Source organism: Thamnophis elegans, chromosome 17 (genome assembly GCF_009769535.1).
Source record: "Thamnophis elegans isolate rThaEle1 chromosome 17, rThaEle1.pri, whole genome shotgun sequence".
NCBI lineage: Eukaryota > Metazoa > Chordata > Lepidosauria > Squamata > Colubridae > Thamnophis > Thamnophis elegans.
The window spans coordinates 3,690,048-3,707,700 of NC_045557.1; the positions used below are offsets into that span (position 1 = coordinate 3,690,048).

Genomic DNA, 17,653 nt, shown 5'->3' on the forward strand with positions numbered 1-17,653 from the left:
GGGGGGGGGAGGAATACTTACGCCCACCCACGGCTGCTCCGCCATGATGGAAAATGCCCCTTTGCCCCAAAGGTGGCAGAGCCAACTGGCGGGCGGGGAGGCAGCCAGGACCCCGCAAGAGTTGAATTTTAGCGACTTCTCTAACGCTGAGGATGTCAGGATGTAGGAACCCCCCCCCCCGTGCCACCCTCCCCTCCCGCAACGGGCACCCCGAAACCTGTCCCCCCTTTTTTTGAGGGGTGCATTTCCACCTCCCCTTCCTCGCAGACCCCTTCAACTCAAAGGCCCCTTTTGCGAACGTCCAGGGCTGCCGTGCCCGCAGTCCCCCACCCCCCAGGGCTGGCAAGCTCTTCCGACATTATCTCAGCAGTCACCTTGATAAGGTGGGACGTCAAGCCGCCCGTAATGGATGGCGCTTCTGCAGCAGACGCAGCTCGGCGTGAATATTCATGCCCTGCTCCGCCGGTGCATCCCGGACGGACCCCCCTCCCCTTTTCCCTTCCTCCAGCATCCTCACGTAGGGGCCTAATGAGATTCTTGGCAGCCGTCCCTCCTCTGCTCTTAAGAGCGGGGTGGGTGGAGTGGGGGCTGGCGGGCAAACTTTTCCCGTTATCTTCCCCGACGGAGGAGGGACGACGCAGGGCGGGTGGATTTGGGGGTGTTGGCGCTTCGGAAGGGCCTGGCATCGTCGTGTTCCCTTGGGGGGGGGGGGAGACAGAGAGGCATGGGTGGGCATAAATTAACGGGAAACAGACCCATCGCGGTGCCAAGAAAGACAGGACATCGGGGCAGGTTGTTCCAGTCGGGGCTGAGACGGGACTCTTAATGCGCCACACCAGCGAATTGTCTGGATGATTGTCGCAAACGGGACGTTCCGGGACGCGGCCCCGTTCTTTCCCGCAAGGAGCCTGCCGCGCCGGGGTGCGGGGCAGCCAGGCTAAGAAAGAGGCAGCGAAGACGAACAAAGACCGCCTTCCGCCTCCCCCCCCCCCAAAAAGTCCTTTTCGCTATCTCTGTTGCAGCATCTTCCTGTCCCGAGTTCAGATCCAGGCCTCTGTGTGGGGAAAACTCCTCCTGGGGCAGGAATGGCCGCCTTCTTCTTCTGCAACCGAGTTAGAAGAATTTAGCCGAATAATTAGCGCCGCTTCAAGCGTTAGGGCCGGGATGGCGAATCTGTGGCACGCGGGCCGTCCCGGCTTAGCTCCAGTGAGTAGGTGCGTGCGATTTGCGACATCCCCACGAAAAAGCAACGGTTAAGAAGTGGAGGCTTTATTCACTGGTGCCTGCGTTCGCGGGCCGTTTCTGGCCTGATCAGAGAATCCCCCCCTCGCCCCCCCCCATGCCCCTGAGGTTTAAGAGGCATGAAAAAGCGGCTGGCTTCACCCACCGTGTCCAGCTGAAGGAAATCCCCCCCCCCCCAAAAAAGGAGTTTTTGTCTAGAAAAAAAATATATATCCTAAGCTCCGGTTTTAGCGCCGCGGAGAAAAGTCCCTCCTTCTGTGGACGCGCCTCAAGGTCGTCCCGCTTCTCTGCCGGCTCCTTCTGGTTCCTTCTGGGCCAGCCGAAGCCGCTGGCTGTTGGTTTTTGGCTCGGCAAACGGCTGTACCGAGAGGGGGACGCGGACGGTGTCGAGGCTGTTGACCTGCGAGGCGGGAGGGAGGGAAGGGAAGGGGGTAGGGAGGCCCAGAAGGGAACCCGGTCAGCGAAGGGGTCAGCTCCTACTACGAAAACTCAACGCTCTGTTGGACAGGAGGGGGGGGGGGGGCGTTAAGAGTTTCGCTGTCCTCTTTTTGAGAAAGTGGGGCAGGCTTTTAAGCCTCGGGGTGCCCCCCCCTCCCCGATGCTCCATTCTGCCTACCTGGGCAGGTGTGGAAGCCAGGGAGGGGGAGAGGGGAAAAAAGGCAACGTTTCCCTTGATTTTCTTGCAAACCTTTCATTACCGAACTAGGCAACGCTATCAGTGCTAATCTGGCTGTCTGCAAGAAAAGCACCAAGTCTGGGGGAGCAGCCAGGACCCCACAGTCCTCCTCCTCCTCCTTCCTCCCCTCCCTTCCCCTCCGGCACTGATGGCGTTACCTAGTTGGGTCGTGAAATGCAAGAAAACAGTGAAACTTAAAGAGAGCTTACCGTAACTTCGCACCAGTAGCTACCCAGGCTGGTGATGGGTTCTTCGGGGAGAGTCAGCGCCTGGGGGGGCACGACAACCCCCAACTGGAAAGGGAAAAATAAAACAGGAAAGGGGAGGGGATATGCAGCTCCTTAAAAAGTAGGCTTGTGGTTGTGTTTCCAAGTTGCGTTTCAATCTAACAGGAGGCGGAATTCTGATCACAGAACGGCGGGGGATGTTGTAAAATGTGAAAAACGGCCGTAAGCCCCCCCCCCCCTTTTCCGGTGCCGTCGTAACTTCGAACAGTACCTAACTGAACTGTTGTAAATCAAGGACCACCTGTAAGTCCCATTTGAAATCAACACAGATATATAAACACCTCCTCACCAGCAATTGCCACCTCGATGAGCAGAGATGAACACCGAGATCGATCTTGACAATACGCCAAATCAAGGAGTTGCAAACAAACAGACTAACAATAAACCATCATTTAATCAAGGAAGCACCAAGACTCCTGCCAATAACTCCCGTCAGCACAAGCCACCGGTGTCGGGCCCGCAGCCATCTTTTCTTTTGGATCTTCGGCCTGCCACGCTTTCTATTATTCTACTGTGCATTTTCTATTGGGAGTTAGATGATACGTAGCCATAACAACATTCTTTCTAGAAAGCCAAGGTCAACCTTTGTCTTTGCACCTCTGCACCTGACCAGAACAGGATGGGTGGAAGCTGCCAATGTGGCAGTGGACGATTGGGATTGTAGGTGGGTGGGGGCAGGATCTTGAACTTCCAACTGGGTGGGGAGAACCGGGAAGCTTTCAGATCCGGGTTTCCCCAGATGTGCCAACGTGGCTCTCTTAATAAATTGGAACTTTGAAGAATTCTTTGCCTCGGACTCTGATTTAATTTTTGGATGCTATTGGGAACCCTGATAGCCAGTATATAAAAATAAGAGGAAACCCCACACCCAGTCCTGATGATGTTCCCTTGTTGGGTTATGAAACGTCTGCAAGGAAAACCATCCAGCTCGGGAGAGTCCCACGGACGTATAAACTTACATTTCGGAGGAAATGCCGGCAGACGATTTCTTTCGTCAGCTCCCACTGCTCGCACTCATTCACGCCGATCTCCAGGGTGCAATTCTTCAGGAACCGGACAGTCTAAAGAAAACAAGACAACCGATCAACTACGGGAAGGAGAAAATGCGAGCCCAGCTGTTTTAGCTGAAGTCCTTCCAAAGCAGGACCAGAAATGATTTTAAAAAAACCCTGAAAATATATATATATATATGTTGTATTTGTGCTGATAAATAAATAAAGGGAGACTAGTATAGATCTATTTCAAGCTATTTAGCTCTCATCAGCTAGCCATACCCTTACTGGGAATCGAACCTGTATATATATATTTAACAGCTCTGGATTTGCTAGCAACAGCTTAGGTTTTAGGAGAAAGGAAGGAATACGAGTAAAATTCAAATTTTGGGAGAGGGGACATCATATACCCTGCTGTAGTGGCAATTCAAGATTGATAGATAGATAGATAAATGAATATAGGTGATAAGATGATAAATAGATATAGATTAGATATACAGATTAGAAAGATATAGATTAATGAATATAGGTGATAGATGATATAGATTAGATATAGAGATTAGATAGATATTGATTAGATAAATGAATATAGGTGCTAGAGATTAGATATAGAGATTAGATAGATAGATAGATAGATAGATAGATAGATAGATAGATAGATAGATAGATAGATAGATAGCCGAGGTGGCACAGTGGTTAGGGTGCAGTACTGAAGGCCACTTCAGCTGACTGTTATCTGCAGTCCAGCGGTTCAAATCTCACCGGCTCAGGGTTGACTCAGCCTTCCATCCTTCCAAGGTGGGTAAAATGAGGACCCGGATTGTTGTTGGGGGCGATATGCCGACTCTGTAAACTGCTTAGAGAGGGCTGAAAGCCCTATGAAGCGGTATATAAGTCTAACTGCTATTGGTAGATAGATAGATAGATAGATAGATAGATAGATAGATAGATAGATAGATAGATAAATAGATAGATATGGAGATTAGATAGATATAGAGATTAGATATAGATTAGATAGATAAATGAATGTAGGTGATAGATGACATAGATTAGATATAGAGATTAGATATAATTAGATAGATAAATGAATATAGGTGATAGAGCTTAGATATAGATATAGAGATTAGATAGATATAGATTAGATAAATAAATGAATATAGGTAATAGATAGATGATAGATATAGATGGATGGATGGGTGGGTGGATGGTGTGGTGGCCTAGAGGTGGCGCTCTTGCCTCACTATGAGGGGGCCGTGAGTTCAATCCTAGGTAGAGGCAGATATTTCTCTCTCTCTGGGCACAATGAGAATATATCTGCGGCACAAGACTCCACACTAGCAACAGGAAGGGCATCCAGCCATTCAAAACACTCAGATCCATTCAGTTGCCCAGACTCCACGCCGACACAAGGGATTATGGGGCCGTTAAGAGAGGATGATAAAGGAGACAGATACAGGTGATAATAAGACGGATGGACGGATGGCAGCTTCTTCTCCACAATTCAGCTTCCAAATAAAGCGTCGTGCCCAATTATCCTCCTGAAACCGGACTTTTCGCCATTCTTCCCGGCTTTCATACCTTCATACCGCTGTGGGTTTGTAACCTCGGCAGCTTCCCCTCTTCACGTAACTAAAAGAGGAGATGCAGGGGGGGAAAAAATCAGATTTTTCTCTCTCTTCAAGTTCCAGCTGCATAAAAGGGAAAGGTTACCCTGGCACACACATGCTAAGTCATTCCCAACTCTAGGGGGCACCGCTCATCTCCGTTTCAAAGCCAAAGAGCCAGCGCTGTCCGAAGACGTCTCCGTGGTCATGTGGCCGGCATGACTCAACGCCGAAGGCGCACGGAAGGCTCTTCCCTTCCCACCAAAGGTGGCTCCTATTTTTTCCACTTGCATTTTTTAACGTGCTTTCGAACTGCTAGGTTGGCAGAAGCCGGGACGAGGAACGGGAGCTCACTCCGTTACGTGGCGCTGGGGATTCGAACCGCCGAACTGCCGACCTTTTCTGATCCGACAAGCTCAGCGTCTTAGGGAGCCTAAATCCGGGAGCAAACTTACTCGGTTTTCCTCTTCGAAAAACTTCTTGTTTTCGGGAGAGGCGTAAACGGCCCGATTGTGGAGCAGGAGATGATTGCGGCCGAAAGATCGGTGGATGAAGATGGTTTCGCCGCGGTTCCCAACGTCTGAGAGAGACAAAAAAATTGGAGGCAGGCAGTGTGTGTGTGCATGCCCTCGACTTACGACGGCACTAAACAACCGTTCAAAGTTACCACGGCACCGGGAAAAGCGACTTACAACCGTTTCCCCCACTTACGACCATGTAAGTGATCAAAATTAAGCCGCCAAGAATTGGCTCGTATTTATGACGGCTGCCAAGCGTCCCAGGAGCCGCGGGATACCCCTTTTGCAACCTCCACGTCCGATTCGCTTAAGGACCGCATGACTCGCTGAACCGCTGCAGGGATTTGTTTAGCAACGGCATCAGGGAATGGCTCTCTTAATCAATTGGAACAGGGAAGACGCGTCTGTGCCGGGCTCCCCGACGGTTGTAGGTGGAGGACGACCTGCTGGGCGGCCCGGAGGGTCTCGTACCTTCCACGGGTTCGGTGAGGATGAGTTCGAGGGGCTCCTTGGGGCGGTGCTTGAGGTCCTCCACCAGGCGGTAGACGCGGAAACGGGGGTGTTTGATCCGGGGCTCCCTGTCTTTCTTCCCCAGCGGGACTTTCCACCAGCGCTCCACGATGACCGTCTCCTGGAAGGCAGAGAAGTCGGGGAAGGGCTCGGGGGGCAGCCCCCTCCCCCCCCAAGAGCCACCCCCCCCCCGTCGTCTGCTCCCCTCCCCCAAATACGAGGGATTTATTTCATTTTTAGCTACTTTGGGGGGGAGAATGCAGGACTTTTGCCTTGTGGATGTGAAGCAGCCGGGCCAAAGTCCCAGGATTGGGGGGGGGGGGGAAGGTCTGGAGGAGGCCGAGGGGGGGTAAGCTGGGGACCCCCCCCCCAACCTGCAGGTGAATCTAGCAAGCTGCAGGATTTCCTTTTCCTTCTTTCTCTCCCTCCCCTCCTCTCTCCCTCCATCTTTCCTTCCTTTTTCCTTCCCTCTTTCCACCCTCCCTCCATTTTTTCCTTTTCTCCTTCCTCCTTTTTCTCTACGTCTTTCCATGCAACCATCTCTTCTTTCATCTCTCCTTCCTGGTTTCTTTCTTTCAACTCTCCCCTCCCTTTTTCTTTTCTTCCTTCCCTCCTCCCTCGTCCCTTCCTCTTCCCTATTTTATCCCTCCGTCTCCTTCCTCCCTTCCAACAATCTCTCCCCTTTTCTCTTCTTTCCTCCCTCCTTCTCTCCTTTCCCTCCCCTTCCTCTTCTTTTTTCCTTTCACCTTTCCCTCCCTTCTTCCCTCCTCTCTCCCTTTTCCCTTCCTTCCCTATCTATCCATCCATCTCCTTCCTTCCAACAATCTCCCTCCTTTTCTCTTCTTTCTTCCCTCCTTCCCCCCCCTCTTCTCTCTTCTTTTCCTCTTTTTGTTTTCCTTCCTTCCATCTTATCCGTGTCCAGGACGGCCCCTTTGTCCAGGATGGAGTAAGTTCTCCTGCCTTGGGGGGCCTCTGGGGGTTGGACTAGATGACCTCCAAGGTCCCTTCCAGTCCTCTGGAGCGCCACCTTTGATTGATGGCATTCAGACGACCCAGCCTCCTCCCAGGCCACACAGACACCCCCATCCTCCTCTTTGGCTTCGGGCAGCACCGCAATACCCATCTTGCACAGCGCTGCGTGGACGCTGTTCTCTCCTGGTGGTCTCCCATCCCTTCCTCCTCCCCCCACCAGGGCTATCCCGCCCTCCCTCGCCGGAGTGGACCCCGGAGGGTCCCTCCCGGCTCTCCCTGCCGTGCTCACCCGCGGGGCCGAGAGGTGCAGCCCCCTGGGAGGGAGAAAGCGGAGAGACCCCGCCGGCGAACCCCGCACTGCCCGCCACAGAATCCCCGCCGCCATCATGGCTCCCGCCGCCTACCGCAGGCCCCGCCCCCCGCCGACTGCGCAGGCGCCGAAGCGCGCCAGGGCCGCGACTAAGCCGCGCTGTGGCCTAGCGCCGCCTGCCGGGCATGGCCCTCTTCCCGCGGGCGGCGGCGCCACGGCAGGCCCCGGCTTTTGGCTCGGCCGGGCCAGAGGGATGCCGAGAGGCGGGGGAGGGCTTGCTTTCTCAATATAGGGATGGTTGTTTCTGGGCATGCTCAGAGTGCCTCTCTCTCTCTCTCTCTCCCCCCCCCCCCGTTTCCATGGATGCAAAGCTTTAATGGAGTTTAATGGGAGTGAAAGGGTTTCTGAGCATGTGAAGAGGGCTGAGTCGCCTCCCCAGCCCTGGATGCAAAGTTGTAGCAGCGTGGTAGTAGCGAAGGGGCCGTTCTGAGCATGCACAGAGGGCTCTGTGCCAAACAAGAGAGCACAGTGCCTCTGAGCATGCAGAGAGTACTTTCCCTCCTGAATGCAAGAAATGCCCCAAAGATCCTCTTAATTTGGGGTGTGTGTGCTTCAAAAAGCTTCTTTCCTTCCAATGCATAAAGCATTCCCCAAAGGCACCGTGTCTCTGAGCATGTACAGAGTATTTTCCTCTCCCAAACCCCCCCCATTGTCTTTTAACCTTTGAAGGTTCAAAGTGGCAGGAAATGGGGTTATAAATCAAGCAATCCCGGCCCTCCCCATAAATGGGTTTCGAACCGGTTTCGTGTAGACCAGTGTTTCTCAACCTTGGCAAGTTGAAGATGTCTGGACTTCAACTCCCAGAATTCCCCAGCCAGCGAATGCTGGCTGGGGAATTCTGGGAGTTGAAGTCCCAGACATCTTCAACTTGCCAAGGTTGAGAAACACTGGCTGTAGACAAGCCACCATGGGAGGGGCCAGAAGTGGGAGGAGGAGCTTAGCATCGTGGTCACAATGGGGGAGTCTGTTGTGCCTCCGGTTGCTGGTCTGGGGCCACCGGGTCACAATGGGGCTCCTGCCTTGGGGCCCTTGACCCTCAGGGGCCACTCAACCCCCTGGGCAGATGCCACCCAAGAGCCAGAGACCACCATCCAGGGACCTCGCTGCCTGCTTTGGGGCGACGCTAAGCCTGCTTGGACCTTCATCCCAACTTCTCCGCCCTCCAGGAAAAATGACCCCCTCAAACAGCGAGTGAGCCTCCTCTCCACAGCGCCATCTGGCTCCCTCGAGGCTAAGCCAACAATCGTGGCTTGCTGACCCCTGGTGGCCAAACCTGGCAGACCCAGATCGTTTTGGGTCCCTGGGGGTGCTCGCTGGCAAGAGGGAAACGAGCAGAGTTGGAAGGGCTTTTGGAGGCCATCTAGTTCAACCCCCTGATCAGAATGCAGAAACGTTGGAAGGGGACCCTCGGAGGCCATCTAGCCCAACCCCCTTCTCTCACAGGAGACCTGCACTAGGGACTCGAACCGCCGGCATTTCTGATTGATAAACTCACTGGCTTTGCACGCGCTTTTGCAAACCTGTTCAAACGTTTGCAGCTTGGGGGGCTAAATAAAAAGATGTTATTTTTTACAAGATTGGGAAAAAAAATGTCACTTTTTCTCCTCTCTTCCCAGGGCAGCCCTTGCCGTCCCTGAATCTTTGAGCACCCGTCCTCGCTACTGCCAGCAGTGCTCCTGAGTTCGAGGGCGCCAGCCCCAACCGGCGCGGCCCCAGCAGCCCGTCAGACTGGCTGAGCCCGACTGAGATCTACAAGGTCAGAGAAAACTCTGTTTAAAATCAAGCGTGGCTAGTGGGAGGGGGACGATGAGCACTATAAGGCAAAAGATTCCCCTTGCACATCTGTGCCAGTCGTTCCTGACTCTAGGGGGCGCTGCTCATCTCTGTTTCAAAGCCAAAGAGCCAGCGCTGTCCGAAGACATCTCCGTGGTCATGTGGCTGGCATGACTTAACGCCGAAGGCACACAGAAAGCTTCTCCCTTCCAACCAAAGGTGGTTCCTATTTTTCTACTTGCATTTTTTACCTGCTTTCGAACTGCTAGGTTGGCAGAAGCTGGGACAAGTCACAGGGGCTCCCTCCATTATGTGGCACTGGGGATTCAAACCGTCAAGCTTTCTGATCAGCAAGCTCAGCGTCTTAGCCAATGAAGCCACCTTTTGGGCACTATAGATTGGCGCAATAGTGCAGATCTATTGAGAAGAGCCTGCTTTTTCAAACGTGCCAACTTTAAAACACCTGGTCTTTCGACTCTCTGCTTTTATACAAACGTGCCAACTTTTAAAGATGACTGGATTTCAACTCCCCGAACTTTTCAAGGTGTTGGAAGTCCAGCCATCTTAAAAAGTTGTCAATTTGAAAATAAATCCTACTTTTCACACTGCCAAGACTATTAGGGTTCTTCCCTTAGAAGCGGGCAAGTGCTTTAAAAAATAAAAAATAAATAAGGGGAAGAGTGGGAAAGAGAGAAGATGGGAAGAGAGGGATAGGAGAGAGGGTAAAGGGGGAAGATGAGGAGGATAAGGAGGAGTGGAATGAAGAGAGAGGAGAAGGAGAAAGGAAGGGGAAGTAGAGTAGAAAAGGATGATGGAGGGAAGAAAGGAGGTAGAAGAGTGGGAAACAGAGAAGATAGGAAGAGGGGGATAGGAGAGAGGATAAAGGGGGAAGATGAGGAGGATAAGGAGGAGTGGAATGAAGAGAGAGGAGAAGGAGAAAGGAAGGGGGAGTAGAGCAGAAAAGGATGATGAAGGGAAGAAAGGAGGTAGGAGAGAGGTAGAAGAAAGGTGTATGGAGAGCAGAAGAGCCAATAATGGGTTTTTATCTTTCTGGGCGTTGATGGCAAGAGGAACTGATGTAATTACTACTTAATACAAATAGGATATTGGCTATGGAATAGTACACATGTGATTTATATGTTATGAAAGTGGAAAATAAGAAAAGTATATTTATAAATAAAAAACTGGTCTTTTGACACTCTGCTTTTATGCAAATGTGCCAACTTTTAAGATGACTAGAAGTCCAGCCATCTTAAAAGTTGTCAATTTGAAAACAAACCCTATTTTTCACACTGCCAGACTATTAGGGTTCTTCCATTAGAAGTGGGGCAAGAGCTTTAAAAAATAATTAAAAAAGGAAATATTTAACGTAAGCAGCTTGCAACTTTTCGCTATGATGTCTGAATCGCCTAACCGGTGTTTCACGCAGGCTGCCAACCTCACCGTTTTTGCTAGCGTCCATCAACACCCCGATTGGCCAGTGCAACTGGATTTTCACTTCGCCCGTGGCAGCCAGGGTGCCAGCCACTGGCATGGCCTTCTGCAGGGACCCACCCTTTTCCTGGACACCCCTAGACTGGCACTGGATTTCAACAGCCGGGAAAGGTGAGGAGGCAAAAAACTGTGTTTAAAATAGGGGGAAAAACAAGATATAGGAAGCAAGTTGCTAGTTCTCAAGAAACCTTAGCAAACTCGCCAACAGGAATCCGGAAAGCAAGTTGCTTCTTGCTCCCTACTGCTAAGTTTCTCTAGGATGAACAGTGTTACAACACTGAAAAAGGCGACTTGCGACCAGTCCTCAAACATATGACCATCTCAGCATCCCCCCATGGGATCAAAATTCGGATAACCAGCCTGTATTTATGAGGGCTGAAACGCCCTGTGGCTGTTCATTTAACAACTCAACAGTGATTTGCTTCGTTAATTGTTTGCAAAATCCAGAGGCGACTCGCTTAAGAACGGCCTTGCTTAGCGAGGGAAATTATGGTCGTTAAGTTGAGGACGGCCTGCACGTTTTTTTTCCTTGAAGGATTTGATCAGGACAGTCAGAAACCTTTCCCTGGCCAAGGTTGTGTTGTTATAAAACTCAAATTGCTAACAGTTTGTCTTGACCCTGTAGCTTGACCGCCACGCTGGAATACGTCGAAGAGAAAATGGGCGCAGAGCAGGTGTTGGTGAACTTCCACAAGGCGCGGCGAGACCGAGGTAAAAATAAGAACTTATTTTGCATTTTTATCCTGGTGGGTTTTTGGCCCGGGGAGCGAATTTCCAAGCCTTGGGATAGAAAAAAATATGGGGTTGCAAACGAGGCATTTGCAATCATTAATCCCAATTACATTAAAAAAAAGGAGAATTTGTTAAGAATAAAATTGGAAGCGCTCCTCCAAAACAGGCTGCCTAAAGCACAGGCAAATCCTTTTGACTTTACGCCCCCCCCCCCGTTTGTCGCTAAGCGAGACACCTTGCAAAGCGAGATTTGCCCCATTTCCAGACCTTCCCTTGCCACGGTTTTTAAGCGAATCTCCCGCCTGCGGCTGTCCAAAAGACGTTAAATGGATCTGTGTCCCCCGTTGAGATCGCGTGACCTCGGGGACGTCATAAATACGAAATCAGTTGCCGAGCATCTGAATTTTGATTTATGTGAATTTGCGAGGAAGGCTACGACGGTTGTTAAAGTCTGGAAAAACCCAGAAACCCCCCCCCCCCCTTCTCTCTCTCTTTAGGCAACTTGCTACGAGCTTTCGGCTTCCTGGGTTTCGAACTCGTGACCCCCGACTACCCTGGCCTGCCACCCTGGGACGACACCATCTTCATGGCTTACCCCCTGGAACGCGATCTCGGCTGGAATCCCTCACCAAAGATGGAATGACCCTCGTGGGGGAGGGTCCGAAGAACAGGGAGGGCCGGTGCCAATGGGGGCTACCGCCCCTCCGCCACCCCTCCCCTTTGGAGCAGCGTGATTTCAAAGCCCCCCCCCCCCCAAAAGGCATTAAAGTGGCATGAAAGCTGAGCAGGTGATTAAGACCAGGGAGGGAGGGGTAAGAAGTAGGCAAGAACCTCATTATCCAGATCTTCCGTCCCATCTGGACACAAACCGGGTTTGGCTTGCGGCTACGTCCTTGTCTTCTCCCCACAAGCCACAATTCTGACCCCCTCCAAGGGATTAAATCTCCCCCCCGCCATGCTTGCAGTTTTGACTCAGGAGTGGAACCCTAAACGCAAGCCTTTATTTCAGACAATATATATCTATATATATATATGTATAAATCGAGACATCTTGGCCTCTGCAGCTGTCTCGTAGTTAACAAACACGAAGGATGGAATCAGGGTCTTTAACTGCCCAACGTGAACATAAACTCAAGATATTTTTGGGGGGAGGGGGGCAGAAACAGCCAGCCCCTTCTGCTCTTTTATGCAACTTTCCCAGAGAAATAGCGATGCAGGCGGATGAAACTAGATGAAAACTCAAGCTTGATGTTCAAAAGCTACCCAGTGCCAGTAGAAGTCCCCCCCTTTTTTGGGGGGTGGTGAGCAGAGGGATTGCTGGGGGGGGGCTGGCATGTCCCCCCCCCCCACAATATTCCCAACGGTCCCTCCGGCGGGTGGGATCTTTCTGTGGTTCCCCCTTCCAAGAAATAAAACTTTCAGCAAATCTGCAGGAAAGGGGGAAAAAAAATGGGCAGAAGTTTTAAGATCTACTTTCTGGGGAGGGGGGGGGGGAAATTGCAATTAAGCCAGCCCCCAAATTTTGGAGCTGAGGAACCTGGTTTAGACCAAGCCATCATGGATTACATTTTTCTAAATGGTAGCGTTTCCCCAAAAATAAGACCGCCCTGGATAAGGAGCCCAATTTTGAGGGCATGCGATAAAATAATCCCTCCCCCCAAAATAATCCCCCCCTGAAAATACTTCAACACAGCAGCACCCACGAGGTGACCACGCTCACCGCCTCCAGCACCTCAAAAATAATAAGACCTCCCCGAAAAGTGTTTATTTCAGGGGTCAAAAAGAAAATAAGGCCCTGTCTTATTTTCGGGAAAACACGGTAGATGGATACAGTTGACTTTCAACGCCCCAAATGGCTCTGAAACACCCCCCCCCCCCATTTTCCGAGAACTTTTGAGTCCTTGACTTTTAAATCTGGACTTGGAAGGGGTCTGCAAAATTCAAAGACACCCCCAGATTGGGGCCAAGCCATCCAAAAGCCCAACTTATTCTTGGTGCACAATCACCAAAAGCTTTACTCCTCACCTGCCTGCCTTCGGAGGCTCATAGCATCACTGAGTCGTCCCCTTCCGACACGGAGGCGGTCTCTGCGGGATTCAAGAGACAAGAGTGGTATTTTGGGTGGGGGTAGGAGAGGGTAGGGAAAGGGGCTGGGGTGGGGGGCATTGGGAGAAGGATCCCGCAGGAGGTCAGGGGTTTGTTATAGCCAGCAGGGGAAGCAAAAGTGGGTTGGGAGAAAATCGCCAGTTGCTCTTTCATCAATCCAACCGGGGGGAAGGCCGTGGCCCTCTGCCGTTGTGAGTCCTTTGGGATGTGGTTGTCGAAAGACCCCCACGCAGTTTGGGGGCAGGGCAAGCTGAGTGGCACATCTCCTCGGGACTCTGCTGCGTACCGGATAAATTCCACGCCGACATCCCTCTACAGGCTTCCTACGGAGACAAAGTTTCGCAAGGAGCAAGAATTAACATTGTAATAATATATTAATCGGTATTCAATTGTGTGTGTGTGTGTGTGTGTGTGTGTGTGTGTAATAACACGTATATATGTATTGGTTGTTTTTTTTAAACGCACCTTTTAAAAAATGTTTTGTGTTTTGTTTACGGGACTTTTCGAAGTTTGGTGTTTTAGCTTACTATTTGAATGAAAGAAAAATCTTGAAAAAGGAAGGAGGAAGGACCCCATCCCAAATCTTTGCACGATTGATGGCAGGTCTTTGTGCCCCCCCCCCACCAAAACAACCCCCCTAAGCTCTTCTCTTTAGGCAACCCCCCCCCCCAAGCTCTTCTCTTTCACGATAAAACCATAGCATGCTTATTTTTTTCTATTCAAAAACTCCTGTCAGGTTAAGAGGGGTTGGATTAGAAGAGCTCTAAAGTCCCTTGCAGCCCTCTTTCCTTTCCTCTTCCCTTCCTCTTCCCCTTTTCCTTTCCTCTTCCTTTTTCCTTTCCTCTTTCCTTCCTTTTTCCTTTCCTCTTCCCCTTTTCCTTTCCTCTTCCTCTTTTTCCTCTTCTTCTCCCCTTCGTTTTTCCTTTTCTCTTTCCTTCCTTTTTCCTTTCCTCTTCCCCTTTTTCCTTTCCTCTTCCTTTTTCCTTTCCTCTTCTTCCTTTCCTCTTCCTTTTTCCTTTCCTCTTCCTCTTTTTCCTTTTCTCTTCCTCTCCCTTCCCCTTTTCCTTCCCTTTTGTTCTTTCCTTTCCTTTTCTGTTCCCTCCTTTCCTCCTCCTATCCTAATCCATCCTTATCCTATCCTCACCCACTGCAAAGTAGACCTCCGGTGGACTAGCCACTTGCCCCCCAAAAGAGGCCGGATCCATGTCCCGATTACCAACCAAGTTCCGGGGCAGCTCTCTCGCGGCGTCTTCGTCTCCGTCCGACAACCTCCGCACCGCGTAGCCCAACCGGATCAGTTCCTCTCCCACATCGACAAACTGCGGAAGAGAAACCGGTCTGAAAAGCCGGCCGCAGCGGGCGAGTCCCCACCCCGAAAGCCACCATTGGGGTCTCACCTGCCCGTCGGCGGGCTTGAACAAGCGGACGCACGGCCGCACGCTGCCGTCCCCTACGGGCGCGTAGGTACAGATCTTGCAAAACACCGGCTTCCACTGGGCGCAGTGGGTCAGGCGGTCGAACTCATCCAGGGCGGCTTCTTCCCAGCGGGACCCTAGAGGGCAGGAAGCCATTCGGAGGAGGGCAAGGCCCGGAGTTGAGTTTCTCTCACGGTCCCCGCTATGCCCTCGCAAAAGCTCGGCGGACTTCAACTCCCAGAACTCCACAGGAAGGAAGATGGAGAGACTCACCACCAGTGGGGGCCACACCGGCCAAGCTGCACTCGATGGCCTGGAAGGGGAGGCCTAGGAAGTCACTCCTTCACCCCCACAAAAAAAAAAAAGAGGAGGGGGAAACGAGGTTAAGAGGAGGAACAGAAGACCCCCAATCCTGGCTGCCCCATCCCAAATTTCGCCCCCATATTCTGACGCTAGGTCTCGCCGCAGTCGCTAAGAGAAATCACCGTGGTTGTTAAGTTAGTTACATGGTCGTTAATTGAATCTGCTCCCCCCCCACCCCACCATTGCCAGGCTGCAAAAGACAATCACATGATCCCCGGGGACACTGGTCGTTAGTGTGAACCAGTTGTCAAACAACCGAAGTTTGATCACGTGGCCAGGGGGACTTGCTGCAACTGAGCCTAAGTGGGGGAAAACAGCCGCGAGTTGCTTTTTTTCAGCACCGTGGAAACTTCGGTCACTAAGTGAGTGGTCGTTAAGTCGAGGACTACATGCACGTCACCATTATCACATTGCCCTTTGGCCAGCTGACGTCCTCCGGGAGCTTTAAACCCCAACCCCTCCAGTTTCTCGCTGTCGGCGACACCCACTGGGGCCCCGAATTTCCCGATCCCTCGTTGGAGGGACGACACCCCCCGGTCCGCCCCTTACCGCAACAGCCGCAGCTTCTCGAGCGGCACCTCTCCGTTGTCCCCAAAATCCACGTAATAAATATCCAGGTTCCCGTTGTCCAAGGTCCCCAAGACCTCGGCCCGATACCAGGAACGGTCTTCGGGGTAGTAGGTGGCTACAATGTCCCCCACCTGCACGCTTTCCAACTGGAGGGGGGGGGAGAGAGACGAGAAGGGTGATGGAAAGCTACTTAGGGTTTTCCCCCCAACTCCCCACACCTGGAGGGAGGTGCGCTGGCTCACCTCGCCGCAATCGTTGTTCTCGTAGTATTTTGTCATCTCCTGGATGAGTTTGTCCAGATGGAGCGCCTTTGCGCCGATTATCTGGATCCAGAAATGGCCCGGGTTCTCGGAGGCCGAGACGTAGACCTCCAGGTGATCTTGGCTGTGGAGGCTGAAATCCGGGCTGGGGACTGGAGAGGCAAGGTGGATGGGTTAGGGGCAGGGGGGGGGGGTCTGCAACCTGAAAACACTCGAAAGAGCCATTCGGACCCATTTCCCTACAGAAAACAGCGGGAGCCACAGAAGCGGGGTGGGTGTGGCCAACTCAACGTCACCCACCCCGTCATATGATCCCCTCCCCAGGACCGTTGTAACGTCCAATGGCCACTAAGTGAACTGCCCTATTAAGCTGCGAGACCGGGTCTGATCCTCCTGGCCCCGAAGCAGTCTACCCTCAATTTTGTTGCTCACATTCAAGGACGGAGTTCAGCGCAGACCAGGGGTTTACTGGGGATTCTGCTCCGCTCGGCTCCGGGGGATCCATCGAGTGATATTCCTGCGGCCCATCACCAGCCTCTCCGGGGAGGTACTCCACTTCCGGCATCTGACTGCGAGGTTCCGCGTGCGAATAAGGCTGCTGAGTGGAGTCGCCGGCCGCCGCCATCTCCTTCCGGGTGCCCAGCGGCTGCTTCCGTTGTGCGCGCGCCGACACCGATTGCAACAACTTAGTGCGGAAAGCTTCGTCCTCCGATAGTTTCTCGTGAATCAATTCCTGCAGGCAGAAAATGGGTGAGGGGGAGTAAATATTTGTAAAAGTTTGTTTTTCAAAATTTTCATTTAAAAAAACAAAAACAAAAACCCAGCCTGGCAAAGCTCTCACCTTGGCAGCCTGGACCTCCTTGCGAGTCCCGGAGATGGTGACGAGGCGGGTGAGCGACAGGGCGCCCTGCCCCCCGTCGTGGTTGCAGTCGATCTTGGCCCCGGTGCTCCGGCAGATGGCCCTCACCGTCTCGCCACCCTTCCCTGGAGGAAGAGCGACAGCGGCAGTGAGGGACAAAAGAATATTATCTGCCGAACAAAACTCCACACTGGCAACGGGAAAAGCATCTGGCCATTCAAACACTCTGCTAGTTTCATTCGGTTGCCCGGACTCCACCCCGCCAGGGATTATGGGGTCATTGAAACAGGAAGAAAAGTCAGACAACTGTTAAGTCAGCAGCTTAACAAATGTCTCACTCAGCGACAGAGATTTTGGGCTCTGTAGGTCGAGGACTACCTGAACCGTAAGGCAAAGGAAGAAGAAAAAAAAAGGGGTGGGGTGGGGAGGAGTTTTCCCATGTCTAGGAACAACCCCCCCCCTCTCCATGGTGCTCTGGGCTGGTTTCCGTCCAGACGTTTCGCGACCCAACTGAGGAATGGCATCTGGGCTAGAAGGGAGCAGGGGTGTGTGGAGAAGGATAATAAGGGCCACGAGAAGCAGGAGAGGATGTAGAGGAGGACTGTGGGGGGCCCTTAGTGCTCTCCGAGACTGCTGGCTTCCGGGAAGACATTTCGAGACCCAACTGAGCAATGGCATCAGTGCTAAAGGGTAAGTGGGGGTTTGGAGAAGGATCGTAAGGGCAACGAGAAACAGAAGAGGAAGAAGAGGAGGAGGAGGAGGAAGAAAAAGGACTGTGGGGCCCTCTGAGCTTGCTCGTTTCCATGCGGGCGTTTCATGCTCCAACGGAGGAATGGCATCAGTGCTAAAAAGAAAGGAGTGTTTGGAGGAGGGGAATAAAGGAGAGGTCGAGAAGCAGAAGAGAAAAAAA

The 17,653-nt window shown here is 52.1% G+C and overlaps 3 protein-coding genes across 3 annotated transcripts; 1 reads left to right on the top strand and 2 right to left on the bottom strand.

Annotated features, from left to right (window-relative positions):
- Window positions 1-1,248: 1,248 nt before the first annotated feature.
- MRPL9 (mitochondrial ribosomal protein L9) lies at window positions 1,249-7,212 on the bottom strand. Its single transcript, XM_032234011.1, has 7 exons — window positions 7,091-7,212; window positions 5,791-5,950; window positions 5,257-5,381; window positions 4,776-4,826; window positions 3,165-3,266; window positions 2,128-2,211; window positions 1,249-1,642 (listed from the first exon to the last, which is right to left on the bottom strand). The coding sequence occupies exons 1-7, from the start codon at window positions 7,187-7,189 to the stop codon at window positions 1,511-1,513; spliced, it is 753 nt and encodes a 250-aa protein (XP_032089902.1). The 5' UTR covers window positions 7,190-7,212; the 3' UTR covers window positions 1,249-1,510.
- A 1,130-nt stretch (window positions 7,213-8,342) lies between these two features.
- Window positions 8,343-11,823, top strand: OAZ3 (ornithine decarboxylase antizyme 3). The gene is given in 6 exon segments (XM_032234261.1): window positions 8,343-8,362; window positions 8,788-8,848; window positions 8,850-8,927; window positions 10,374-10,549; window positions 11,064-11,149; window positions 11,668-11,823. Coding segments are annotated over 6 exon segments (567 nt in total). The 3' UTR covers window positions 11,814-11,823.
- A 344-nt stretch (window positions 11,824-12,167) lies between these two features.
- On the bottom strand, window positions 12,168-17,395 carry TDRKH (tudor and KH domain containing). Its single transcript, XM_032234262.1, has 11 exons — window positions 17,317-17,395; window positions 16,726-16,868; window positions 16,317-16,617; window positions 15,867-16,036; window positions 15,604-15,770; window positions 14,965-15,032; window positions 14,674-14,828; window positions 14,497-14,595; window positions 13,563-13,599; window positions 13,196-13,257; window positions 12,168-12,597 (listed from the first exon to the last, which is right to left on the bottom strand). Exons 1-10 carry the CDS (start codon window positions 17,393-17,395, stop codon window positions 13,214-13,216), a joined length of 1,263 nt encoding a protein of 420 aa, XP_032090153.1. The 3' UTR covers window positions 12,168-12,597; window positions 13,196-13,213.
- Between the last annotated feature and the right edge of the window lie 258 nt (window positions 17,396-17,653).

Coding starts and splice junctions, on each gene's coding strand:
- TDRKH (XM_032234262.1), bottom strand. CDS start 17,395: ATGTCTTCCCGGAAGCCAGCAGTCTCGGAGAGCACTAAGGGCCCCCCA. Junction 15,771..15,866: donor AGAACAACGATTGCGGCGAG/GTGAGCCAGCGC, acceptor CCCCCCCTCCAG/TTGGAAAGCGTGCAGGTGGG. Junction 14,596..14,673: donor TCAAGCCCGCCGACGGGCAG/GTGAGACCCCAA, acceptor TCTCTTCCGCAG/TTTGTCGATGTGGGAGAGGA.
- MRPL9 (XM_032234011.1), bottom strand. CDS start 7,189: ATGATGGCGGCGGGGATTCTGTGGCGGGCAGTGCGGGGTTCGCCGGCG. Junction 4,827..5,256: donor TTTTCGAAGAGGAAAACCGA/GTAAGTTTGCTC, acceptor CTCCTCTTTTAG/TTACGTGAAGAGGGGAAGCT. Junction 3,267..4,775: donor AAACCCACAGCGGTATGAAG/GTATGAAAGCCG, acceptor TGTTTTCTTTAG/ACTGTCCGGTTCCTGAAGAA.